This window comes from Kryptolebias marmoratus, linkage group LG17, assembly GCF_001649575.2.
Source record: "Kryptolebias marmoratus isolate JLee-2015 linkage group LG17, ASM164957v2, whole genome shotgun sequence".
Classification (NCBI taxonomy): domain Eukaryota; kingdom Metazoa; phylum Chordata; class Actinopteri; order Cyprinodontiformes; family Rivulidae; genus Kryptolebias; species Kryptolebias marmoratus.
In genome coordinates, this window is record NC_051446.1 from 19,710,450 (window position 1) to 19,737,580 (window position 27,131).

The window sequence follows — 27,131 nt, forward strand, 5'->3', positions numbered from 1 at the left end:
AATTACAGTAACAAATTAAAAGTTAGTCTCTAAAATACATTTTTTGACATTTTGGCAATACAAAAATACAAGTAAAGAGACTGATTACAGCTGATTACTTTTAATATATTGTGAAGATTTACTTACATTAATAACAATGTCATGACTTCCTAGTAAGAACTGTTTTTTAAGTAACAAAAAACATTTGATTTGGCTTTTAAAGACTTTATTGTACATGACTAGATACAAAGTCAGTGTGTTATATGGATACTCTGTGTTTTTTCTTACCACTAATTATTAAATAGAGCATAAAAGTATTAAAACCTGCAAAATACTACCATCTTCATTAGGTAAATTTACAAATGCTCTACCTGATCTATTCATAGGCAAATACTTTTGCAGTCGATTACAAAAACAAAAAAAATTTTTTTGTTTTGTAATTTTAGCAGTTACTTCTATAAGGGGTTTAGGGTGGTCATAGGGCTAAGATGGTAATTTGCAAGTTTCAAACATGAAAATTAACATCCTCAAAAAGTTCAGCAACCTGAAAATCACTCATTTTTAAACCACTACCGTCTAAAACTAATTTCAATCTTTTTATCGGCTTTAACTATTAAACCCCTGCTGCGGCTGCGAAGTAATCTGATAGATAAATACTTGTTTTGATTTTTGGTATCTGCACACTTTGGAGTTTAGACCACTGGGGTCCACTCTGTTGCCCATTTCCCCAGAACCAAGTCAGCGTGAAGCAGCAGATGACAAAAGCTTAGTGTAGTAATCCTCTTGTCCGCCATCTGGCTGCTCCTCTAAAATTAAACCGTCAAACCAGGGCACTTGCAGCAGATGCTAACATCTGTAAATATGCAGGTGTTTGGTAAAGGCGTGCGCACGTGGAGGGCACAGCTGCCAGGCAGTGTTTTAAACCTCCCAGATCATGTGCACAATTTAGACATGGATGCTGTATATGAAAACAGTCTAATAGGAGGGATGAAGAGCACAATAATGGATGGAAATGGCCGAAGCTTCAGTGAGGATAGAAACTGCCGTCTGTTTGTCATTTTTAGATTGATGACTAATATTTGGTCAGAGTCCAGGGGTAGCGGCTTGGGCAGATTATGTGTTTGTCTGTAAAACAAGCTGAAAGGACAGAGCATTTTGTAGTACAGTTTCTTCCATGGTTACAAAACTAAATTAATTTAATTTCCATTCCTGTTTTCATCATGTACACAATTGCTCGAATAGGTACATTCATTTTATTCATTTCATTTTATTTCTTTTACATTAGGCACATGGATGACGGACATTCGTGAACTTTTTTACAAGGAGCAACATCACCTAATTATAAAAACATGTTTATTTTATAGTAGCAATTAGGTAAAACATTGTAAGGATGCAAAGGATTAAAAATATAAAAATAACCAATGTAGATAATTCATTTTTTATTTGGTCTACACAAACAATTCAGACTTAATACACTCCATTTTATGTAATTTGTAGTCAAAAATGTGTTGTCAGCTGCAAAATGTTACTCATCAGGTTTGGAAGTTTTTCATCACAGGATCATTCTGATTTCTTAGGGTGAAATTGTTTTGTTTGGCTGTCACCCCTCTCTGTAAAGGAACAGCGAAATGTCTATTTCAGCACAACAGATCCTCGAACTAAAGGGGTCATAAGCCACTTCCCAAGAATCTGGCGAAGAATGACTCATCTGACTGCATCTGACCCTCTCTTCTCACATCTCTACACTAAAAAAATCAAACATGTTGTATTAACTCAATAAATTAGACAAAAGGGGTGCCTTAAAATGAAAATAAAAAATAGAGAAGTATTTCTTCTACTAAACTTTTATGTTATCTTGTTTAATAATCTGTGATATTTTGGTTGATTTGAACTTTATAACTTTAAGGCTAACCATTGGCATTAGTAATACAATTAAACTCTGTTTCTCCAAACTGAGGTCCTTCAAAGAGCTATCTATGAAAGGTAAGATATTAATTGTCCATAACCTTTCCACAGAACCCCACTTCAGAAATGTTTTTAGTCAAACTGTCTCAAATTTTGTAAAACAAAAAGCTAGGGGGTTGGCTGTTGGCTGTAGTGGGAATGAGCTGGAATTTGATATATTTCCTCTCTACCTTGAATGTGTAATGCTGGAGACTATTTTTACACCTGTGAATCCAGCAGGCGCACACTCTGCACCTCCACATGAGTCAGTACAGTGAACACACTTTGCTGAAACGTCAGACAAATGTGCACTCGCTTGACACCTGCTAGTGTGCACATTTGGTTAAAAAAAAATAGAAAAGGTGCAAAATCTGTCTTCCGGACAAAGTGGAAATTGTGTTCGAAAATAACAGCTATGACGTTTCTCAAGTGTCATCAAAGTTGTAGATCGAAAGCGTCATAATTTGACTGTCTAGTTTGTTTGTTTTTGTCTAAATGAGATCATAAATAAACAATTGTCTTTGACCTGCTTTGGCTGCTGGTGAATAATACCATAAAAAGTGTAAGGGAAACATATTCTATTTTTGAAATACAATTTTTCTTATAAAGATAAATTTAAAACAGCCATGATGTTAAAAATGTTACACTAGACACTTGTTATTGCTTGTGACTTGAGTCTGAGTGACCCTAAAGTAGTTTTCTTAGGAAAGAGGACTGTAAAGGGCAGAGGAAGTCACAATATCTGATCACTCAGGGGCCAAACACTTCCTTGGGGCCCCAACAAATAAAGACAAACAGAAGCACAGTATCTTGAAGGTTTCCAAGCATGTAAACACAGTACTGAGAACACAAAAAATCTGGTTTATCAGTAATCACGGCTGCAGAGACTCAAGCACCCATCATCACATGTGTGCTGAGGTGTAATTTTCACACCACGGCGTGTGTGAAACCTGAACTCTCATCTCCCCATGTGTAGTATTTTAGGATAGATTTGGAGTGTGAGCAGTGAGGCAGAAGATGTCTGCGAAGAGGAGGGATGCGTCACTGGATTAGTGCCTGAGAATCTGCCCCAGACTCTTCTTCATTCTGAGCCTGCTGAGACGCCTCCAGAAGGGCACGACACTCGCCGCTCGCTTTCCCTCCACCAAGCCTTCCACATGAGCCAGCCAAGCCTTACCTCCGCACCAGGATGAAGAAAAACAAAAAAACACGTGTATTCCTGTTTCTCCTGCTGCTTCATTACAGTTCAGGTAGATTTTTCTTGTGTGTGTGTGTGAGAGCTTGTCTGTGTAAGGATAAGACTTCTTGGCTTGCTCTTATCTGCTTAATCCTCTAACAGAGAGGGCATGTTCGCCTTAGAGTAGACTGTTTATGCTGCTTACAACTCATATAAATCAATGTGTAATGATACTTTTTGCTTCATTTTTGAGAGTCAAACCTCAAATTCAACTATGTTTATGATTTAGCTCCCTTTTTCATTTCTGCTCTTTTTAGCAAATCATTGCATCAGTCCTCAGTTAATTCTTGCTGAAAAACATTCTTTAGGATATATTAAAATTAAAATGTATGTGAGCTTTGTCAGATTTATACAGTGCCTAGAGTAGCTTTAATTGTTTTTTACCCCTTCTCTCCTAAATAACTTGGACCATTTCCATCTGTGTGATCATGAAGGCCAATTAGACTATGCTCCATATTTTTATGACAATGGACCAAGCAGCACAAGTGGGAATATGGCCTTGTTCAGTATCTCTGAGGACACACCTGTTGGTATGTTTCACGTGTTGTTTTAAAAAAAACAATTGTTACAGATGTACGTTTAATAATATATACAGTATAAAAGTACTCTAGGGAAGCGTTGGTAGTTTTGTGTTTTAGAGGATGTTTGGTGTGGTGGAAGGTGAAAGATTTCTTGGCTGTAAAATTATTGTACATAATGCTCCTGCTAATCACTGTAATGCCTTTTGGATTGTGACGTGGGGGAAGAAAACAATATGGGTGGTGGCTCATCTGACCTAACAATCAAAACAACTGAGAGGCTGCTTTTTGTCTTTATTTACATTTTTCTTTGTGGACTATTCCTCGTAGGAACACAGATATACATCCTGAACGGTACGGATCCGGAGGGGGATCCGGTACGATACGGTCTCACGTTTGAAAAAGGCTCCACGGAATATTTCAGGGTGGAACCCAAGTCAGGAAACGTGACTTTGATTCAGGAGCTTGACAGAGAGGCAAGCCTAAAACATGCAACCTCTTCACCTTGAAACAAAAATGGCTCTTTGATTAAGTGTCATTAACAAATGCCTTTAACAGTGATAATATTCATTTTCTTTTCTTAGAAGCAAGATGAAATCTCGGTCACAGTGAGCATAACAGATGGTCGCAATAAAGTAAGTTTTACTGATTATGTTTTGCTGTTTTTTTATTTCCCGTTTCTTACTTTCATAACTGACACCCTAATGTCTTGTTTCGTTTTAGTCAAATTGTGGCATTAATCTAAAACACTTAAAATAAGGAACCCATCATACCAACATAGATATTTAAAAGAAAATCAGAGGAAACATCATATTGAACACTTGGTTGAAATGTTTACAGTTTTAGACAAACAGTGCGTCTACGTTTATTATCACCTGCCGCCAAAACATGAAGTGTGAAAATGAATGTAGATGTGGGTGTGTTTGTTTGTCCGTGTTAATGAAAACCTCATTGGGAACCCATCTATAATGAATTCACTTTTGGTATCAACTCAATTCAACATGGCCTCCACAGTTAGGCAACCTTAGCAAACACAAAAATGCCTACACTTCTGTAAGTGTTACACATCTGATTAAAGCTAAGAATCACTTTAATCATTTTAGCTTTTTCTCTTGTTGGTAATAATTTGTTTCAGTACAATGGAGACTTGAAATAAATGAAAGCTAACAAAGTAGGCTTCATTTGCAGCTGAAAATTTGTTTTCATGTTGCTTTCAGGTTGTTGAGACAGTCAGAGTGTTTGTGACTGATGCCAACGATGAGCCTCCCGAGTTTCAAAACCTGCCTTTCATCATTGATGTTCCAGAGGTATCACGTCAAATCAACACAGGAGCTCTTAAGATACTTCTATTTATGAAAATGACATAGAAAGAAATCTGGAGTCTGAATTGGAAGTGGGGGTTTTAACATGAACAAATGTCTTTTTACCAGGACACTGCTCCTGGAAGCAGCATCTACAAAGTCCATGCTGTCGATAAAGACCTGGGTTCAGGAGGCAGTGTTTCATATTACCTACAGGTAATTTTATTGTCCTTGTTGCTCAGGTGATAGTGGTAACATTACTTGTGCAACTGAACTAAAACAAAAAAAAAAACATGTGAGGGTTTTTTATGAACTTTAGGCACCAAATTATATTGTTTTTTTGTGTTGTTCTTGTTTGTTTTGTTTTTGTTTTTTGGTCCTAAATCAATTCCTAAAGCCCAAGTGAAAACGGCTGTGTCTCATTCAAGTTTATAATCCATCCAGAAACAAATATCCCCCAAAATATCAAACCTTACAATCCTTAACTTTTGCAGCTATCTTGATTGTCCCATTAATCTAAAAAAGTGCTCTCTTAACTGCAACAGCAAAGCCTTTGCAGAAGTTAACCCGAGGTAACCTCAGCTAAAGTGGTCAAAGCTTTTTCATTCTCCCTGCTCATGGTATCGAGTTAATTTTAGAATTTATTGTTTTGAACCCTTCACAGCTTTTGACATCTTTCCACTCAGACCTCAACTTGATTTGAATGTCTCATCTAGGTTTTAGTTTCATGGTTGCTTTCACACTATTCATTCCCCTTTGTGTTGCTTTTGAGCATCACTCTTATCCAAATATGGACTCTGTTGGCTGGTTTGATATGACCCTAACATTCAGGGTTAAGCGCATAGGTCAAGCTGTCATCATGAGAGCAGTTCTGCCATGTGGAGGGGGGAAAGGGACATTCAGGTGATGGGGACAGTGCACAGTGGGAAGGATTAATCTCATACCAGAGAGCAGTCTGGAAATGGCGTTACTTTAGTGGATTAAATTTCAATTACATTTGTGCAAAGCATTGAGGAATTAATAGGGGCTTAGGTTTTGGTGACCACTGACAGTGTAGTGGCTGTCAGTGTTCATGTGTCAACTGTCACATTAAACTATTCATAAATAAAAAGGTTTAACTGGAGCACTTTGAGGGCTAGTCCTGATCAGAAGTATCTTTTTGCTCTTGATTGTGTCATGGCAAAAAGATAAGGGAGACAAGAAGACCCAGCTTGTTGATTTTTTTAACAATTTATTTCAAAGAAATGTCAAGCAGGAAATCCCTGGGATGAGACAGTTCCAAGCAGCAGAATCTGTCTAATGTAAGCTTGTCAGAGAGTGTCTTTTTGAATAAAGCGTATCAATAAGACAAAGATAAGACCACCAGTCTCACCATAACTGGAAGGCCGTATCACTTAGAGGGCAGCATGACTTAACATCAAACTGTGAACAGACATGTACTATACAGTTCTGTTGCCTACCAATGAAGACATCTCATTAGACCTATCAGTAAATCTTATTTTTCCATGACAAATCACTTCTGTCCCACTAAGTGTTTGACTCTTTATATCTTTAGAGTTCCTCATTTGCCAAATTCACCATTGACGGACACAGTGGGATCCTCAGAGTCAAACCTGGTGAGACCTTGGACTACGAAACCACGCTAACACATTTTGTGACAGTGGTTGCAAAGGTGAGAGGTTGATTCTGCTGCAAACACACATTAGCGCTTTAACTTGCAGAGTAACAGCTGTTAGAAGTTACATGTGTCTATGCTGTCACACTTTACATTCAAATGACATATGTTAGAAAGTGTTCGTACTTCATGGTCTGATGGCAAAATCATGATTAAATGTACTTATCTAATTTTATCAAATAAAACAGATGAAAAGTCTAAGGATTTGCTGTCAGAAGTGTCATACAAAGAGTGTTGTTAAAAAAAACCTTCTGAAGGCTGCCAAGTTTTAATTAACTCCTGCAAAGTGACACAAGTTCTTCCTCCCAAGACTTCTTTTTTTTCTTGGCATTTGACTGCTTCTCAAATGATAAATCTATAATCATTTTTTTTACTGAAGCAAAGCCCTGCATCAACAGATATTCTAAATTATTCTCAATATCTAAAATGCAGTACAAACAGATGTCAACTAACATGATTCCTTCAGTAGCAGTGAGTCAAATCCCAATCAATATGTTCAATAAAAAAAGTAAAGCTCAATAAAAGAGAAACAACCTGGTCTTTTCGTCCCTCCAAAATTACGTTATTTCATCTCAGTGGAACAACTCAAACAAGTTATGAGGTCAAGGGAAGGGTGAGATGGGAAAAATAATATTTTTAAGGACATTAAGACACATTATTAGTTTTTTAATCACTAAAAATGCCCCCCGCCCCCCTCTTTGCTAATGGCTGACAAAGCTTCAGTTTCAATTAAAGCAAAAAGTGTGCCTTGAAAAATCAGTGGTCTTGAACATGAATTGGCAGCATTTTTAGCAGATTGAGATAAAAGAAGCATGCTGTGCTTTTTACCTACATCTATAGGAATAATTTAACCAGAAAACTAACAGAATTCCTCATATTTTACACATAATTATTTATTTTTGTACTTTTTAGGCATATTTATTTGTGTTCTATTTTAAATTTGCATTACATATTATCAGTTAGGTATATTAACAATGAGTATTTGTTTTTCAGGACGGAGGTGGGAAGTACAAGGGGAAACACCAGGTGTTGACTTCCACAGCCACTGTTACAATCAATGTTCTGGATGCCCAAGACATGCCTCCATCCTTTGTAGGAACTCCATACTTTGGCTACATCTATGAAGTCTCCGTTCCTGTAAGAACCTTTTTTTTCTTAGCATTTATTTTAATCATATTGTTGCTTTTGTTTAAATAAAGTAATGTGTTTTTTTATCCCAGGGTTCAGAAATATACACAGTGTATGCCAAAGATGGAGATCAAGGCAATCCCAACTCTATACATTATTCCATTATGAATGGTAAGAAAGAAGAAAAGAATGCCAAGTTTAGCTGCTTGTTGTTTCAATGATGATGCATTGCTTTATTATTTTTATTTTATCATTTCATAGTCATAAATTAATTCAAAACACAGCATTTCTGACATCATTTTGCAGGTAGTGAAGGTGTGTTTGAAATCAATAGCACCAGTGGATGCATCACTCTGACAACATCCCCATCCTTGCTGGAAAATGAGCTCTATGAAATTAAAGTTAAGGTAATATTATTCATTTGTATCTTTCCTCATTCACTCCTTGGGGCTCACCCTTAAAAAATATTGTCACTACTGCTTGTGTTTATCATTTAAATCCAGGCAAGTGAGGTTGGGCCGAACAACCAAATGCTGGACTTCGACATCACCACAGTGACAGTGCGGGTGGTGGATCTGAACAACCATCCTCCAACCTTTTATGGAGAAAATGGACCACAGAGCAAGTTTGAGGTCACAATGTATGAGCATCCACCTGCAGGGGAGATCCTCCGAGGCTTTAAGATCACAGTCAATGACTCTGATCAGGTGAATTTATTCCCCAGTTTCTCACATCCTGCTGGGTTTTTTTTTTTGTTTGTTTGTTTTTTTGGATGACTCGTTGCAGTCTGTATGTGTTTGCTGTGTTTTCATGAATAATTTTTTACCCCGAGTTTGTTAAACTATGCTGACAGTTATCTTAAGTACAACACTGCATAAATATCTGCCAGTCAGTTAAAATATGTGGTTATGCAAATTCATATTAAAATGTTCAGAAAATCTGTAAGCCATCATGTTTATTCTCTTCATCTATCCTCCTGTAACATTAACTGTTATCCTATCTGAATATGAAATATAAAATATACCAGTTTTTTGTTGTTGTTGTTGTTTTGTTTTGTTTTTTGAGGACACAATGAATCAAATTAATTCTTACATTTCACAGTTTGGTATCTCTGTCATTAACTCCACCTTTCTGATGGCTTTCAGGGCGCAAACGCTAAATTTAAACTGAGGCTCGTGGGGCCAAGCCGAGTGCTTCGGGTGGTTCCTCAAACAGTCCTGAACGAAGCTCAGGTGACCATAATCGTGGAGGACACGTCTGGCATCGACTATGAAAAGGGACAGACTCTCTCTTTTAAGGTGAAACCTCAGTTGAATGTTGAAGTCTTAATGACATCACTGTAAATCACGATGCGTGCAGAAAAGCTAATCTTGCGCTAATGAGTCAGCGTCACTCAGAGGAGAAAGGAATTTTCCCATGAATTTAAAAAAAACAGATATAAATTGAATTTTTTTCAACAAGAAAAGTTATATGTAAAATATGACAAAAATAATGGTTTTGGAACATTGAAGCTTACAAAACTATATCATAAGAGGGCCCAAATACAACATCACTAGGATAAAACTCATAATAACTGATATTAGTTCAACCTACAGTCTTAGTTTATAGACATTTTTTTTTTCAATTTGTATTCTAGTTAATATTAGTAGTGCTTGTATAATGCTACTTTACATGTCAATTGATATTTAGATCCATGAATTAGGAACGCAATAATCTGAACTATTTGCTTTTAAGAACTCTAATATGACTCCAGTAATTACATAAGAAAAATAATAACTTTAATATATTAAAAATCAGGAACTGTATTGGGGCACTTGGCAAGGAACATTTTAGGATTTTTTTTTTCTCAAAATAACTTTGTGACTTTGATTTAAAAAAGCTTTTAAGTCAACCTTTTATGAATTTTATCACTAACTTTACATAAAATATAAATATCATCTCACAGAGTTGCTGATTTTGATTTTGACTCTTGACTTTGTAAATAGCTCAACATTAAGCTCCAATTTGATCACTTTGCGTCTCTCTGCAGCTGCTGGCGGTGGAGATCGACACTCCTGAGCGGTTCAGTGCCACGGCTGATATAGTGATCAACCTGCTGGACACGAATGACAACGTCCCCTCTTTCACATCCGAGTATTACATTGCCAGAGTGCCCGAGAACTCTCCAGGAGAATCCAGTGTTGTGTCTGTGACAGTGAGTCAGTTGTGATTAACCCTGCTTTTACCCAAATAAAGTGATTCTATAATCAATCAGTTCTTTAAAACAACTGTTTTACTACGTTGAGTTCATTAGATAAAAGCAAGTTTGAATCATGCAGACAACAAAAAGTGTTTGTTTTGCTGCTTTATGTCATATTCAGGCATATGCCCCCATACTATTTTTCACTGAGGAGGATTATTGTTACAAATTTGGCACATTAGTATTTTATGTTCCATCTTTCTCCTTTATTGGTTTCTGCACTAAAGCAATATGTTCAGACTGCTCAGTAAAATGATTAATTTTGCTCCAACTTTTTTTGTGCTGTTCTATTCTTATATCCTCTTCCATGAGGAGACTCCACCCTCTGTACAACAGATCCTAGCTGGTTGTCCAACATCAGCTTTATTAAAATAAATAAAACAGCTATGGACTGTTTTAATTTTCTGTAATATCAACTTGATCAGATAAATAATCATCATCACAGTGAGCACATTTTTTCACAGCTTGTTGCATCAGAGGGTTTAATCTCTGTCCTGTTTTGTTTTCCAGGCAAATGATCCAGACTCTGGGCCTTGGGGTGAAGTCAAATACACGATTTATGGATCAGGATCAGATTTGTAAGTAAAAAAAAAAACCCTTCCACTTCTACCAGCTTATCATCACCCTGATCAAATATGTGACTCTTTCATTTCCCTTCCAAAAATACATATTACACTGTTATTTTAACTAAAGAGTGTTTGAGGAAACTCAAAAACTAGGAGAGCAGTCTTGCTTCACCTTTTGTTTCTATTGGAAGACAAAAAAACCCACAAAAAACTGTTTTCTTGGCTCCTCTGCTGCACAAAAGGCTCACTCCAAAATGGCTGCAAGATGCTGGCTAATCTTCTAATTAGATTGGAGGGTTAAAAATAGCCAGCCTGGCCCTGTCTCACAAAGACAGAGCCAATTAACATGCAATGTGACAGCTGGAGCTGCAGAAACGGGAGCTTTGAAAAGCAAGGCAGCGCGCGGCAGAGGAAAAGTGAGAATTTATGCTCGTCTGCAGACAGCAACCTTAATTGTGCGAAAGTTATCAGTTTCAAAGCAACTTGTGAATTTTCACAGTAGAGAACAAGACTGAAAGTCGTTTTGATTAAATGCCAGCAAGCCAAACACTGAAGTAAAAAGATCTCAGAAAGCGCTGTGTATTTACATTACTTAGAAACAAATGTTACCTGCATAAATGTTCGTGTAATTTAAAATTTTGTTCCATTATTTATCTTCATCTAGTCTGTTGTGATGACACAGAATGGACATCTGTTCCTATGGCTCATCCACAGAGAAATTCTCTCTGCAGGTTTGCCATCCACCCATCGTCCGGCCTCATCACCACCCAACCCTGGACCAGCCTGGACGCGGAGGTCAGGTCCAAATACAACTTTTATGTCAAGGCCGAAGATTCAGAGGGCAAGTACGGCTTGGCTGAAGTCTTTGTCACCGTCCTGGACATGAATGACCACCCTCCAGAGTTTGATGACAAATTCTTCGAGAAGACCATGATCATCGGCACGCCTGTCAAAGTCCAGGTACATCACACTGTATCATTTTATACAGCTGTTAAATGTTTAAATACATTTTAGCTTTTTGTTATAAGCTGAAGATTTGGGGAGTTTGGGTTAAATCTATGCAACTAGAGATGATTACAGCTCAGAAAGGTTTCTAGGAGCAGTTTTAAGCAAATTTTGGAGAATTAACAGAAAAACTAGTGGGCATTCTATCATGGCTTGAACTGTTTAAAACTCAAAACATATGGAAGCTGATAAACTCAATGCATGATGCTAAATGATCTTATCTAAAATATTTAATTGGCATTTTTTTTTAAATGTCAAAGATTTAAACAAAGAACTTGTGATCTGTTAGCACTTGGAGTTTGTGTTGTGGATGACTTTCAGCTACTTGCAAACCAAACTGTAGCTCAGTATTTGTAAAACTAAATGAGTTAAATTATTACTTTCTAAGACTTTTTTTTAAATCCATCCATTCATTCATGGGATATTTTGCTGACAGACTGCTAGTCCCTCACTGAATTTTAGCTCAAAATCTGTAAAACTGGTTGAGTTTTACTGAAAGGTGAGATATCAAGAAACTATAATCCCATTTATTTGCTAAACCTAATTTTCACATCTTACTCTTGTGATATTTTTTTCATAGTAACCTTGAATCAAATGCAGGGATAAAACCAAAAACATGTCATAAACTGAAAAAACTCATTATTCAGATAGTTGTCGGTTTCATTTGTGCTTGAAAAGTTTTTTTTTTTTTACTTGGCTCAGCTTTCTTTCGGATCTTTATGTGTTAAAAAGGGTTTGAACATCACAGTCATTTGGTCAAAGGTCAACATGGGAAAGAATCTCCCCAAAATCTAACTTACTTGTCACTTTAAGAAGCTCTAAATAATAAATACTTGTTGTTTTCGTGCTTTACAAAGAAATAATAAGTTTCTTCATATAACCTGTCACTTCTTGTAGGCAGTAGATGAGGACGCAGAGTCTCCAAACAACGTCATCGAGTACTCGATCATGACAGCCGATCCTGACAACGCGTTCGACATCAATGCAGACACCGGGGAGATCAAACTGAAGCCTTTCATCAAGTCAATGGAGATCGTCCAGAACATCACCAAGCAGAAAGACTGCAAGTGGTCTCTGGTGGTCCAGGCCAGGGACCGAGGTTCTCCGTCCTTCAGCACAACAGCTGTGGTCAGCATTGATATCACCGAAGCGGTAAGACTTGCTTTAACTCCCAGCGTGCTTGCTGTGCTTCCTATTGCCTGTACTGCGTGTCTGAGCTGTAGATTGAAGCAGTTAAATATAAGATGCACTGTAGGCCAAATCATCCTGCATTATTTTACCACAATCGTCTTCTTTAAAGGATAACACTGGTTGTTCTTATGCTGCATTTTAAACAAGGACAGGAAGTGAAATATCAAAGGATGAAATCACAGCGCGATGTTGCTGATCCTCTGCAAAAAAAAGAATTTTGGAGCTATCTATTGGTTTGCTTTAGGAAAAAAATAAATAAAAGAAAGCATCTCAAATAAAATTAGATTTGTGCCTAAAGCTTATGTTTTACTTTTTGTCCTGTTGTTGACTTTAAAATGCAGCTATAAGCTAAAAAAATAACATATCCATTATAGTTTTCAATCGTTCCCATAAATTCACTGTTTTTCTGATCCATCATGTTTTCATCATACATTCATTCTGTCATTCTTCATGATGACTCAGTGGTTTCTTTGGTTTTGTTTCTGTGTTGTGATCGTGCTTTTCAGATCAAAGGTCGAATGTTTTCGTACTTCATGGGCCTTAGCAAGCGTCCTCTGGCGGTTTTTGGAATTTGTTTGAGCGTTATCTTGTCCCTCATTGTACTGACTGTCTGCATCTCCACAACCCTGTACTGTAACGCGGTGAAAAAGTCCAGAATCAACCCGGAAAGTAACTATATCAAAGTGGTTCGCCGAGTCAAGTGAGACGCAGCCGGAACTTCACCATTCAGCTGTAAACATTCGCTGAATGGTTGTCTGCACAAGAGTACCACAGTCATTTTAAAGCAACATTGGATTTTTACTGTATAAACTGCTTTTTTATGTTTTTATACATTCTTTAGTCTTTGTGACTGAATTTTTTTTTTATTCTAAAAACTGTTTTACATTACAAAAAACTCAACAACTTCCTTAACTAGACCATGACTCAGACTAAGTCAGATTGACTAAAAAAAGAGAGATTTTTTGTGTGTTTTGTTTGTTCTCCATTTTTCTTTCACAAACATGTTTGTGCTGGTGTAATAAAGCTGTTCAGCCTTCATCAGTCAGACGGCCAGATGCATTCCCAACAACTAGCATCCTGCCTAGCTCTTAGCTTTGCATCAGCAGTCCCATTCTGTTGGACAGAGGATGACAGATGACTGGCTGTGAGTGAGAGAGTGTTTTCTGGGCCTCATCTGTCAGTGCTTTGCGCATCCATCACTAATGCTTGCATGCTTTGGAAGAATGCTGCGCCAAATGTTGAACTCAGACTCAAATGATTGTATTTGTGCTCTTTTTACAGACTCCTCTCAAGGGGCCTATGGCAGCTTTTTTAATGAAAAGTAGGGACAATCCTTTAAAAGCTCTGGGTATGGTCACTTTTATCATTATTGTACTAGTAGGAGTGACAGTTCTGATCTCTACGGTTACGTACATGCGCAACTCAAAGTCAAACAGGATCATGCCGGTAAGACGCATTATTAAGAGGCGGCCCAGGGAGCAGCAGACCTGGAACTTCAAGATACCTGTCATCAAGTTTACCAGCCCTGCAGAGAAGTTCCTCATCAGTGACCCAGAAAGCAGCCCATCGCAGGAAACCGGCAGCCCAAGGCTGAAGCCTCCACCTCCGATTGCCCCTTGTCTGCCTCCTCCACCTCCATCTAATACTCGAGCCAGTGAGCGACCCCGAGCAGTCCCAACAATATCCGGAGCTCTGGCCTCCAAAGGGTCCAAGAAAGCAAAGTCTGGCCGCCGCAAGGAGGGAAACATCAGCTCTGCTTTAGTATCGGAGCTGAAGATGAAGTTAGAGCAAAAGATACACGAGAATAACCAGGGTTATTGTTAAGTCAAACAGCACAAACATGAGGCAGCTCTACTGCTCTTAACCCATATCACCTGCAGCCCATCTGATGATTGATGAGTGAACCTACCTTGAGATTAATCATGTAAATGCTAGGGCTTTGCAAAAATTTACATCTAAAGACAAGATCTTAAAGAAGTAAGCTGCACTGCATCTTCAGTTGACCTAGTTTTAGTGACAGGAGGAGAGAGCTTGAGTCAGTGGTGCAGTCCCAGATAATTCACCACACTGCCATCTTGAGGGGGGTTATTTCCTTATACCAGTAGGACGCACCATTGTAAATTGTCCAGGGAGTGGATTACGAAGACTTAGTGTCCATACATAAGTTGCATAACTTCCTGAAAAGTGTAATGCTCACAACCCTGCAATGTTTTCAACCATGAAAAGCACCTGATGAATTCTAATGAAAAAGGAAATGTTTCATTGCTCTATGGAGCATGTAGCTTAATTATATGGTCATGGGGTGGAAAAAACGGCTCTTTATGAAGTGCTAAAAGACCTGTGTGTTAATATTTTTACTGTGTTACATCAGCCGCTTCAAAGCTGAGAAGTTGCTCCTTTGTATGAATACAATGTGCCACTGTAGTAATATGAGCTGCTTATATTTGTTTGAGTAAATCTAGAAAAATGCTTTTATATAAATAAGTCCATTATAAGTGTGTTGCATTACATTTTTTATTATTTTGAGTATACATGGCAAGATTACCAGTTGAATCTTGCAAATGGAAATACACTGAAATGCTTTATTAGTGGGATGTTGTTAGTAAAAAATTAGTCGTATGCTTGAAAATGTTGGGCTCACATCATCAGGTGTTGATAACTTGCTTGGACATGTTCTTTTTTTCTGCTTGTTTGTTTGTTTTTCTGTTTTTTTGTTTTTTTTTACTGATATAGAATATGTATTTTGTCAAACATTTAGGTTACCATCAGTTACTTCCCATGCTCAAACATGCCTTTTCAATTTAGGCAAATAAAATATCACTGCTGTAAAAAATAAAATAAAAAAAGTAACTTGTATCTGGCTATATCTTAACTTACACTTATTTTAAGTAAGATAAGATTATCTATATATCATAAATATGAACTTAACCTGCCTGGTTCTTCAAAGAATTTGTACTGTCTTTGTACTGTCTTGATTTTAAATAAACGTTTGAAAATAATTTTAATTGTATTTTGCTTTTTTGGAGGCTGGAATAATGTTATTTAGTTATTCTTTTTAGTTCAATGTGGGTATATTTATTTTTTGTTTGTTTTACTAAAATAAATTACTTGCACAGCAATAAAAGTCATGGTAAATTTAATTCCGAATCTGTACTGATAGATGTTAAGAACATTTACATTTTTAAAAATATCATGATGTTTCTGTGCTTCTTATTTTAGTTCACCATCACATTTATCAAACAGTTAGTCACTCCCTGAATTAAGATATTTCCAAATGCTAGTTTATTCTTATTTTGTTATTATAGTGCATGAAACAAGTGGTTTCCAACATTTCAGGAAGAGGTTGTTTATATAAAGATTTTTTTTAATCTCAAAATGGAACCATTCAACCATATTCACCTGTTTGAGGGCAGAACCTGAATTATAGGTCTAAATCCTTATTTTCAGAACATCCATCATTATTTTTTAGCCAAAAAAAAACTTTAATTGAGTTTTGAAAAGGTAAGCTGTTGTTTTGAGTTTGCAAATGTTTCATTTTAAGTATAATTTTTATCTGAGATTTGTCTTGAGTGTGGTTAACTCCTTGTCTGAGAATGAGTCCAAACAATGTTCTGAAGACAATGACATAATTACAATAATAAAAGAAGAACTGATAGCTGATTAGCAGTTAGCTGATTACAGTGTGGAAAAGCAGAAAAAAAAGCAGAAACAGAGATAATGAAATCTGCAGAAATAGCTCAGATAGCTTACCACAGATGAACAATATTATACTCTACATATTGTTACAAAATACGTCTTTTATAATTTAGCATGTAAAACCTATAATAAAAAGACAGACCTCTTTGATCTTTGTTCAGAGGAATAAATTGCCTATTTATAATCAAGTTTAACTCACTTAGCATGAATTTGTCTTTACAACTACTGTACAAATACAGATCAGTGCTGTCATTAAATGGAAATATCATGTCCTGCTGGCAAGGATTCAGATAGAAAATCACTCTGATCTGCTTACTAGCGTATGTATAAATTTACTGCTTATGTAACAAATCCTCTAAGTGATTGAGCTGAAAATCTGAGGATGTCTCATCATTTGTCTTCTTCTTTAATCCACATCAAAAACATTGCTTTTCATTACAAGACAGCCTGCTTGGGCACCGTAAAAAGAAGACAATAAAAACAATGCTTTTTAAAAATGAAATGGAACCAATTGTCATATAAAACTAAAATCCATTTACAAAATTATGATTTATTTTAGTGATTGTAATAAATATGTACAATATTTTAGTATACCCTCTTTGACTAATAGTATGGATTATTTTATTTAGGAGTTGTTGAGAAAAAAGTGACTTCTTTTGTTTATGTGTGTCAATAAAGATGATGGCAAACTTACCCTTAAACAAGAACATAAAGACTTATTTATTTCGAGTTAGCCTGAGAGATATATTTGCAATGAAAATATCTCCATTTTGTGCTGCCAGTTGTAGAACATTTCAGTCACAGTACTACATAAACTTTTCAAACAATTCTCAACATTGACCATCGGCTCTCCTGCCCCCACCCCTGGTACAAGGACAACATGCAAGACTCAAACCAGTGACCTTTTGCTGTGGAGTGAAAGTACTACCAACTACACCATAATACGAGATTTTTTCAGCAACAATCAAATTTATTACAATTTGAAAAGTGATGATGGAACATTTTCTTTGCTCCAATGATGAAAAGGTTTAGACTCGTTACAAACAAAGACAAATCTGTAAATGAAGAAGGCACAAACTGAAGTGACACTAAAGACTGACATTATTTACAAAAGCACATACATACACAGTTTTATACTTTGAATTTAGTAGAGATAAGCGGCACTTCCGCCTTTGCACCTGTCCTCAGACTTCCGTCTCTTTGCTGGTTTATCCTTGGAGTCCCTGCACAGGGCTTCATCACTGGCTGCCTGCAGGCTATCGAAGGTGTGCTGCCTCTCGGTTCCCTCAACGTTCTCTTTATGCATCCTGCGCTTCCTCCACAGGTCCACACAACGATCCACGCAGTTAAACCTGGCCTCTGTGGTGCACGCGTACATCCCAGCCGGCACGGCCAGCAACATGGCGCAAACTATCACTATAATATGGATGAGTCTCTCCCTCTGCTCCAATTCACTGATGTCACTTCCTGTCACAAAGACAATACACTGGTCCTCCCCGGGTGGGTGGTTCTTCAGGGTGATGCACACCTTATATTTGGTGACAGGGAGCAGGTTGTTGACTGAGTAGCTGTTGATTCCAGGACCAATGTAGATAATCTCTTTCTTATGGGAATCATATTTGCCAAAGTGGATGGTGAACCATGTTTCTGCAGGGTTGTCTGTCACAATTTGCCACTCTAGGGTGATGCCATACACTGTCTGCTTGGCAATACGGATGTCAATGTGACCACTGTCATCAGATGACAGCATGGGTTCAGGTGAACGAAGAGGGGCAGAGGAGTTGGGGGAGTCAATGTTAAGTGAGATATTGACAGAAGTATTACCAATAAAGTTGTTGGCCATGCAAGTGTAGAGTCCTTGGTCTGCTAAGTGTACAGAGGAAATCACCAACCGTGATGTGATGGTCTCCTCATCTATCTGAGTCTCTGTAGCTGCAGAGAGGAAAAGGAAACAAAGAAGACAGCATTGAAATCAGAAAACACTTTTATCAGACATGGTCATGGAAATTAAAGACCAAGTTCAAGATGGCAGTGAAAAAAACAAACACACTTACAAGCAAGTCCTCTGATGATCTTCAGAATGTACCTCCACTGAATGGTTGGGATTGGCCTGGCTTTGACTACACATGTCAGAGTTGCATTTGCTCGAAGGGGTAAATTGATGTTAGTCTCCTGGGCAGAGGCCACTGGCTTCATGCATGTTTTTAACTGAATCTCATGGAAAAACTTGTCGGCCTTGGAGGCTGGGCCTGAGCACATCAAGTAAGAGTTCATCAGAATGATGGGGGGGCTTACCTCCCTGATGAATTCAACAAAACCTTTGAGGCGGCAGTCACATAACCAGGGGTTGTCATGCAGTGCCAAGATCACATTGGACACCAGTCCTTCTTTTCCCCAAGATTTCTCTGCAGCTTGGTAAAGTGGCCAGTGAATAAAGACTTCTTTTGATATGATGGTTAGGTGATTGAAGGATAAATCTAAGTAGGTCAGTGATGGTAAATGCCTCAGAGCGTGTTCAGGGAGCACATCCAGCAGGTTGTGCTTTAGGTCCAAAACTTTGAGTTTGGGAGTGTCTTGAAATGCCGCCCATGGTATGGAGGTCAGCTTGTTCCCCTGTAGCCTCAGTTCAGTAAGGTTGGCAAGCCCCTGCAGACTTTTGATGTTCATCAGGGTGATTTGATTGAAATTCAGCCATAGAAACTCCAAGGAATTAATTTGAAAGAAAGAACCTTGAGGTAACTCAGTCAGGTGGCAGTTTTCAATTCTGATTTTAGTGAAATCATTAGGGATGTCCTCTGGGATATGTCCCATAGAGGTTTCCATACATAGTAAAGACCTAGAATGGTATAAAAGATATAGACTGATGAGACAACATCAAGGCGTCTACTATACACAGCTACTTGTGGATGTAGCATTGTCTAAAATTTATTAACATTTTTTTAAAGTTTTAACACATCTTGACAAGTTACATTTAAAACCACATTTTCAATGCAAGGTCATGACTACTTCATGACCAGCTTTTAAAAGTTTCTGTAGATTCAATGACAGCCTACCTGCCCAAGTTGTCATTTGTGCAGGAGCAACCCAACAGACAATTTGATAATCCAGGGGTGATGATATCAAATACAAGAGAGATACCTAACGCAACATAAAGCACATCCATGTTCCTGGATCAACATGAGAAACAGGCCTGCGAGGGCAGGACGTGCCTATCAGCTGCAAGGAAGAAAGCCTATTACCTTAATCTTCCTTGACGCAATGCTTAATGAGACAAGGGAAAGGTGAATTTATATCAGTGGTCCACTTTGTTTAGAAGTATTGTCTGATCTAAGGTAAAAGCATTTCACATTTCCACATGTTCAGTCAAGAGTTATGCCAAATTTGATAGTATCATTCTTCTTTTAAGTGTGATTCTAAAAAGCTTTATGTCAGTTTAATTTAATTTATTTATGTCCAACTATGGCAGCAGTGCTGACATGATGGGAGGTCCATCTGTGTTAAGTGGGCCGGAGCCTCTCAGGCTTAGTGGTTCTGAAAGGGAGGGCTGTGGTGAGACAGATGTCTGGGAAGGACGGTAATCTGACCTCAATAATCCGAATACTGGTTGTTTCAGGTTGGCAGAGACAGGATTTGAAACAAGTTTTAAGTTAAATAAACATCAACAGGACCATAAATTCACTGTTTAATAATTGTCTTTCAGTATTCAGCGTATGTCGAAGGTACAATGCATTTAAGAGACAATGAGATTAAGCCAATATTTAGTTATGTCGGTCTCTTTTAGCCCAATCTACTTGAATAGTCGAGGCCGTTTTTTACTTATGGAACACCTTGAAGTTAATTTAGCATTTTTTTGTTTGTTTTCTGTTTTTTTAATTGCTCAAAGTTCAGATGTGGCATCAAATCCAATACTTTTCTTTAATACTAGTAATATTTATTCATAATTTTACACCTGAATTCACAGTAATTTTCCAGGCCTTTAATTAGGTCAAATTAAAATTTTACCTGATCGCAGACTCAGACAAACAGTGATGTGACACTTGAAACTAAATTTAATACAAGTCTAAACATTTTTTGAAGACTTTGTTCAGAAAAATGCCAACAAAGAAATGTAAAGCACAAAGACTTTGTTGTCTGGAAAACAAAGATATCTTTCCCAAATTAAATGGCAGAGAAATGATTATTCTGAAACATATTTTAGGTTGGACCAACTAATGAGCTGACACTGCAATGAAAATCAACGGAAGCCGAGAGTTTTAGCCTACGAGAACTCCAATAACATTTAAAATCAGGAATTACATTTCAAAGAGTGTTTTCTTATATACAGTAATTTATCAACTCAGATATTTACTCTTAAAATGAAACATTTTTAATTTTTATCTGTATAAAAAAGTATATATATTCTAAGAGGATAAGACAAAAAACTTGTGAACATAAAGTAATATAAAAAATATTTATTTTTTATCAGTATATTCATAGATACACATGTATTTAAGGTTACAAATATTTATACAATATAAAATGCATTGTATTTTAGGTTTCTGAGCCAACAGTAAACCTGGCACATAAATATCATACTGACATACAAAACAAACTACAAAGACTGTGGTTGTTCTAAACACTTTCTGTTCTAAGTAAAGATTTAAACACAAAGTTATAGTCAGGAAAATAAAAACAAAGGTAATTGGGTTTATGAGACTTTAGGGCATCAAGACAGTTTTATCGGTTGAAACCATGACTTAAAAGTGCATGTAGAAAAGATTATTCTTAAACATATACATCAATAATAAAATCAAGTCATTGTGTTTATCTTCCTTTTTTTGTTTTCAACAAAACCAAAGGCTGATTTTTTTTCTTCTCAAGGCTGAAAAATAATCTCACACGTTCATTAGTGACAGAGGCATCAGTGTTCTCTGAAGACATGTAAAATGTTTATTTGATTCTCTTGAGTTTCTGAGCACTCCGGCACTTTAACTGTTTTAGCAGAAGTACTCATTAGGTGGCCCTTCAGTCCTTGCTATGGCCTCTGAGTCAACGCTGGATCTCGCTGACAGCAGCCTGTTAGATTCATCAGGATTTAACCTGGTCAGATACTCGCCCTCCATTCCTTTAGCTTTGCCTCCAGGACCAAGAGTTTCAAACGTTACATAGGAGTCCTGCATTTCTTTTGTTTGCCGCCCCAACATCTTTTGGCAGCGTTTCTTTAGTGCCCCGCAGCACACGATCAGTGTCAGGGGGACAGCGATCACACATGCCACAGTGATCACCACCACATTAATGAGCTTCTGAGTGCCACTGGCACTAGCGGCCTCATCGGTTGAGAAGATTACACACTGTTCCTTTTTTGGAATCAAGCCTTTGACGCAAATACAGGCAATGTACTTTGTCTTTGGCACAAGGCCTTCGATGGTGATCCGGTTCTTTCCAGCACCAACATTAATGCGGCGCATGTCTCTCTCACCAAACACAGCGTATAAGACACTGAATTCTGTGGTGTTTGTCGCTGTAGGGGCACGCCAGTTTAAAGAAACTGTATTGTCAGTGTCTCCAATGACCTTCACTGAACGCACCACCCTTTTCTCTGGAACTTGTTGTAAGGATGAAGCATTGGCAACTAAGTTTCCCAAAGCATTTTGACCCTCCACTAGCTTCCGTGGGTTTGATGCTTTGCGTTTTCCCTTAGAAACACCATCAGAAACACTGTAGCTCTCAATCTCGTACTTCCCCGTCACACCTTTGCCATTAAGAGGTTCGATAATGGGCTGGGCCACAGTGCTTGTTGGTGGTGGAACGTATCTGGCAATGAGTTTTTCCTGGTATGCTGCTCTTCCAATGCCACCAGGCTTCTTCGCTCTGCCTTTTTTAGAAACACCACCATTTGCTTCCTCTGACCGAATGGAATCAGTGATCACTAAGGAGATGATGGCATCTGCAGTGCCCACAAAGTTGGTTGCCTTGCACACATATTTCCCAGAATCTCTGTAGGACACAGCAGGCACACTCAGAATGGACCAAATGATGCCTTCCTTAGAAATCTCATCCTGAACTGTCAAGTCAAAACAAAAACACCCAAAAGGTTAAAGAAATGACCACAAATAGAACAGATTTTATCTCACTGACATTTGGACTTGTACAAAAATAAATGCAGTTTAATTTTAGTACAAACACACCTGTGCCATTCATTTTCTTGCCATCAGCACGACTCCAGGACAGCTCTGGAATGGGAACTCCAATGGTGCCACAGCGTAGCAAAACGTTGTTACCCAATGAGCTCCGAACTCGAGCTACAGCCGTGTGCACCCGTGGGACCTGGCATCTTTGGAGCTCTGCTTCAGTGAAAGAAACTCCTGACAGGTTCTCTGGATCAGCACACCTTAGCCTGGTGTCAATGAGAGCCACAGACGATGAGGGAGACTTCTGAAACTGGACTAGATCGTAGAGTCGGCAATCACACAGCCACGGGTTGTCATGAAGACCTACAGAGGAAGCAGAATTGACAGTTCAGGCAAAACTTTAAGTTGAAGAAATTGCAGCTGAGAGTTGAATTAAAGAGAATTAATCAGGCAATCTGCACAGAATGACTATAATTAGACTAATCCTTATCTCAAAGAGGGAGCTCTAAAAGGAAAACTTTCCAATATCCTAAGATGTCACAGCTTCATCCTCACCTAGAATTAGTTTAGAGGAATCCGAGTCTTGGGAAGGCTTCACACTCAGCCACATTGTGAGAACTTCAGCAGGAACTGTTGTGAGAGTGTTGCTGGATAGATCCAAATATGTGATGTTCTTGATGTACATGGTGGTTGAGGATGGGATGGTGGAGATCTTGTTGTTGTGCAAGTCGAGGAGCCTCAGGACTGGCATGTCAGTCAGAGCTTCCCAAGGGAAGGAGGTGAGGGAGTTTCCATCCAGCCTGAGCTCATCCAGGTTGTAGAGACCCCGGAAACTGTCAGGGTTCAGGGAGTTGAGTGAATTGAAAGACATCCAAAGAAACTCCAGACTGTTGAGGTAGTGGAAGTTGTTACTGGCAATCCGTGTAATCGCTGTCTTCTCTATACGTAGCTTTGATGTGTCAGTGGGGAAATTTGGAGGTACCACAGTAATTTCCGGATCATTGCAAAGCACACTCCTGCAAGACAGAAAGAAAACAAAAGTTGGATTTTAATGTAACCAATAAATGTAATAATCAAAAGATGTTTTGTTTTCTTTATTTGGGGGATTATAAAAACAGATTTGCATCAAAACTAGACGTGTTTTATACTTCTTTTTTTTCAAATTTAAAAACAAACCAGTTTGAGAAAAAGGTAGTAAGCTAGTCTTCAGTATCAAGCAAAGGAGATTAAAGAGCAACCCTGCGTTAATCGCCTTTTCTACAGAGTAACTGAAAAGTCGAAAGTAGCAGTGAAATCAGTTTGCATGCAATAAAACGCTCATACAGAAAGCAACTTCCAAATCACTCACCTTGCTTTAGATCCATCGCTTAGTTTATGAAAGAAGCAGCTGCATTGTGAAGGACACGAAGTGCTCATAAGAGGAAGAAAAGCTAAAGCCAAACAAAAAGCAGCAGCAAATTTTCGGACCATGGTTCCTCCTCTGCAGGCAACTAAAACTCTACCAGACTAAACTACAATAATAAAAAAATAGGTGCTGCAATGCAGTCTAAGGGAACATCAGATGCATTGTGGTGGTTCACAGGCTCACAGCTCCAACTGCTGCGACTGGTCTGAATCCACAGATAAAAAAGGATAGAGGCAGGGATTAGAGGAGGACTTGGGTTATTTTCATTCACACGATTAGACTATTCTTTCCTGGAAGCTGATAGGCTGCATAGTTTTCACTTTTGTGCACAAGGGAAACATTTCCCAAAACTGTATTTTAGTTGGTTAAATATAACAAGACAAAAACAATTTAACAATGCAGAACTTAAATCATGTCTGTGGCTGCATTTAAGTGGGCTCAAAAAGAACTTTATAAATCTACCAGCTATGAATATTTGTAACTGACTTTTTTAAGTAGGATAAAGAAATATGAATATAAGGATAGTTTAGATTTGTTTTAATATTGCAATATTTCAGAATGTTTCTCAGTATACATATATATTTATTTTTTTAAGACTTACATGTTTTTTCATAGAAAATACATTGACAATAAAAAATTATATGAATATATGTGAATGTCTGAGCTCCTTTTCAGCATTTTCATGTGTAATAAAGTCGTTAAAAGTCAAAAGTGACTAAATAGAGGTGTAAAATCATTAATGACCACTAGATGTCAGTAAAGAGTAAATACAGGTACAAAGTGTTTCGAGTTACTCTGTCTTGTTTATCTAGTCAAAGGTAAAAGTGATGATGACAGAATGATTACTCTCAATGATATACATACATATATATATATATATATATATATATGTTTTATTTATTTCCTCAAGGTAAAAGTAAATTTTCCTGTTCAATGAAATATAAAGTCTTAAACTTTGACTTGCAAACATTTATCATAAACACACTCACATACAAATGCTCTCACAGAAATAAATCCTTCAAACTTAAACACATTAATACAAATGAATTCAAAATCTGTTTTGGTTCCTTGTTCACAATAAATTACAAAGAATGAAAATACTTCATCTCTATTGAGTATATGGTTATAATGTACAGAAAAAAACGTCTCTGTACTTCTAGTCTGTAAACACGTGTGTGACTGTGACACACTTTGTGGATGACGCATGTGTTGTCACAGTCCCTGAGGGGTTTTTGCAGGTGCAGAGACATGACTGCCTCGGACGGGGCAGAGGGGGATTTCTAATCCTTTAATCCATTCATCTCTCTGTCTCTTGTTATTACACCCTTGTTTCATTTCTTTTACAGAGGCTGTCCCAGACAGTAAAATCTCTCACCCTGCACCTGTCCGTGCCACACTATTCCTAGTGAGACCAGTGTTACGTGTAATGGTTCAAGAAGGAGCCTTCAAAAATGAAATTTGCAATAAGTAAAGGCTCAGGATTTTGATGAGTTGATGAGAATTTTTAAATTCTATAAGACTTTATGAATACATAAATGCTAATACAATAATCTAAAAGTACTCTGATAAGGCAGCATTAGTTAATCCAGTGATTGACCTTTGTATTATCTTTACTGTGTAGACCGATTTGATCTTGTTAGCTTGTTATCCACAGTCAATGTTAAGGATAATGTATGTTTATGTAAATGTTAGAAATGTAAGGTTAAAATATTGTAATAATCTTACTTCTCAAACCTTGTTGGAACAAGGCAACTATGGGGTTTCTGTAATCTGCTGCTTCATAATTTAAAAAAAATGTAATAAACAAATAAAAGGAAAGCAGGAAACTACAGATGAGTAAAGTTTGTTTTAGTAGCTTGGAATCTAATAAAGAAACTTCACAGTGATGGTAGAGGTCAAGAAAAGTGTTCATGTAACCTCAACACAAAATTTGGAATCAAAATCTTTCAAATTTACATCTAAACAAGCTTGGAGCATTTTGCAAATGACTTCTGTGTTCTGATGAATAGAGGAACTCTTCTTAGCTGAAGAGTAATGATGTATTTGGAGAAGGAACAGTGGGGGAGTTACTAAATAAGAAGAAAAAGACTCAAAGAGTTAATGAGCCATCTTATTTCCCAAATGCTGGAATTCACCATGCGATCATGACCATTCAGCCATCCATTCATTTTTTTTACCCACTTTTTCTTTTCTGGGTCGCAGGAGAGGCGCGTCCCCATGCCGTCCATAATGACCAGCCATTTTCCCGAAATTGTAAAAAGCACTAGTTTAAAACTAAAGAAATACGCCAAATACTGGCCATCAGACAAATCATCAAAATATCATTTGATGTATTTTTCCATCTAAAGTGTTTGTTAAGAAAAGTTGGAAGTTAAATGCCAGTGTTCTGGAGCAGGGACTGAGTTCATGTTACTGGTTTCCAGTGTTGACACTTTTCAGATGAATAAAACAAAACCACTTTCATTCGAATAACTTACAAAGTTCTGGGCTTTGGTTCAGCTGCAAAAGTGGAACCTTTGTTTCATTGCAAAACCAAAAGATTATCTTGGAGTTAATAACTATTTGCTAATGGACTAATGTTTAACCACTACAAAGGTACACATACATTAGAAAACTACTGCAGTCCCAGGCTTTAGGTCACGTGAAGCAGCAGATTTTTATTCTAAATTAAGTTTGCAGGGAAACATAGTGACGAGAAAGTGCAAAAAGATTAAATTACATTAGATACGGTTTGATAATTGATCTCTTAAGGCTGACACAGACGTAGAATTATGAATATACCACTTTCAAAATGAACTGAATCAGTAAAAAACAATATTAGTTAACTTTCATTCCAAAGTTTTCCCTACAGCATCCATAAATCCACTACATTCTTTCTCCATCTGGCTGGTTCAAACTGGCTTTAGCTTCATCCCCCTCTGCTGCAGTGGCTTAACAGATTGTGTAATTGAATCTTTGAGTTGCGAAATTTGGCACTGTGCTGCTTTACGTTCCAGCATGACCTCGCGCTATTCCCTCAGCGCCGAGCAAACTAAGACTAAAACTCGTATTTGGATTACAGCAGACATGATTTCCTGCATCAGACGCTCCAGAGTGAGATCAAAACATTTCCGTTGCCCCATGTGTCAGAGCAGCAG

At 37.6% G+C, this 27,131-nt stretch overlaps 3 protein-coding genes across 5 annotated transcripts; 1 reads left to right on the plus strand and 2 right to left on the minus strand.

The window, feature by feature from the left end:
* The first annotated feature begins 97 nt into the window (after positions 1–97).
* Positions 98–15,782, plus strand: LOC108246015 (cadherin-related family member 1). 3 transcript variants are annotated; one of them, XM_017433341.3, is made up of 17 exons: positions 98–3,173; positions 3,595–3,690; positions 4,009–4,154; positions 4,263–4,313; positions 4,896–4,985; positions 5,109–5,195; positions 6,535–6,651; positions 7,648–7,791; positions 7,875–7,953; positions 8,089–8,189; positions 8,286–8,489; positions 8,928–9,080; positions 9,812–9,976; positions 10,532–10,599; positions 11,319–11,547; positions 12,490–12,744; positions 14,065–15,782. In XM_017433341.3, the coding sequence occupies exons 1-17, from the start codon at positions 3,113–3,115 to the stop codon at positions 14,605–14,607; spliced, it is 2,589 nt and encodes an 862-aa protein (XP_017288830.1). In that variant the 5' UTR covers positions 98–3,112; the 3' UTR covers positions 14,608–15,782. The 3 variants fall into 3 exon arrangements, with proteins under 3 accessions (XP_017288830.1, XP_017288838.1, XP_024866260.1); XM_017433349.3 differs by having other exon boundaries at positions 13,290–14,181; XM_025010492.2 differs by lacking the exon at positions 3,595–3,690.
* A 254-nt stretch (positions 15,783–16,036) lies between these two features.
* LOC108247534 (leucine-rich repeat, immunoglobulin-like domain and transmembrane domain-containing protein 2) lies at positions 16,037–19,644 on the minus strand. The gene is made up of 3 exons (XM_017435738.3): positions 19,533–19,644; positions 18,534–19,315; positions 16,037–18,411 (listed from the first exon to the last, which is right to left on the minus strand). Exons 1-3 carry the CDS (start codon positions 19,640–19,642, stop codon positions 17,624–17,626), a joined length of 1,680 nt encoding a protein of 559 aa, XP_017291227.2. The 5' UTR covers positions 19,643–19,644; the 3' UTR covers positions 16,037–17,623.
* A 1,271-nt stretch (positions 19,645–20,915) lies between these two features.
* On the minus strand, positions 20,916–24,177 carry lrit1b (leucine-rich repeat, immunoglobulin-like and transmembrane domains 1b). Its single transcript, XM_017434494.3, has 4 exons — positions 23,938–24,177; positions 23,145–23,605; positions 22,647–22,952; positions 20,916–22,522 (listed from the first exon to the last, which is right to left on the minus strand). The coding sequence occupies exons 1-4, from the start codon at positions 24,057–24,059 to the stop codon at positions 21,456–21,458; spliced, it is 1,956 nt and encodes a 651-aa protein (XP_017289983.1). The 5' UTR covers positions 24,060–24,177; the 3' UTR covers positions 20,916–21,455.
* Between the last annotated feature and the right edge of the window lie 2,954 nt (positions 24,178–27,131).

Excerpts from the sequence above, each read along its gene's own strand:
- LOC108246015 (XM_017433341.3), top strand. The coding sequence starts at position 3,113 with ATGAAGAAAAACAAAAAAACACGTGTATTCCTGTTTCTCCTGCTGCTT. Across the intron at positions 8,190-8,285 it reads TCTATGAAATTAAAGTTAAG|GCAAGTGAGGTTGGGCCGAA; the intron begins GTAATATTATTC and ends ATTTAAATCCAG. Across the intron at positions 12,745-14,064 it reads GCATTGATATCACCGAAGCG|ACTCCTCTCAAGGGGCCTAT; the intron begins GTAAGACTTGCT and ends CTCTTTTTACAG.
- LOC108247534 (XM_017435738.3), bottom strand. The coding sequence starts at position 19,642 with ATGGATGTGCTTTATGTTGCGTTAGGTATCTCTCTTGTATTTGATATC. Across the intron at positions 19,316-19,532 it reads ACAAATGACAACTTGGGCAG|GTCTTTACTATGTATGGAAA; the intron begins GTAGGCTGTCAT and ends ATACCATTCTAG. Across the intron at positions 18,412-18,533 it reads GATCATCAGAGGACTTGCTT|CTACAGAGACTCAGATAGAT; the intron begins GTAAGTGTGTTT and ends TCCTCTCTGCAG.
- lrit1b (XM_017434494.3), bottom strand. The coding sequence starts at position 24,059 with ATGGTCCGAAAATTTGCTGCTGCTTTTTGTTTGGCTTTAGCTTTTCTT. Across the intron at positions 23,606-23,937 it reads AGCGATGGATCTAAAGCAAG|GAGTGTGCTTTGCAATGATC; the intron begins GTGAGTGATTTG and ends TCTGTCTTGCAG. Across the intron at positions 22,523-22,646 it reads CAAGAAAATGAATGGCACAG|TTCAGGATGAGATTTCTAAG; the intron begins GTGTGTTTGTAC and ends TTGACTTGACAG.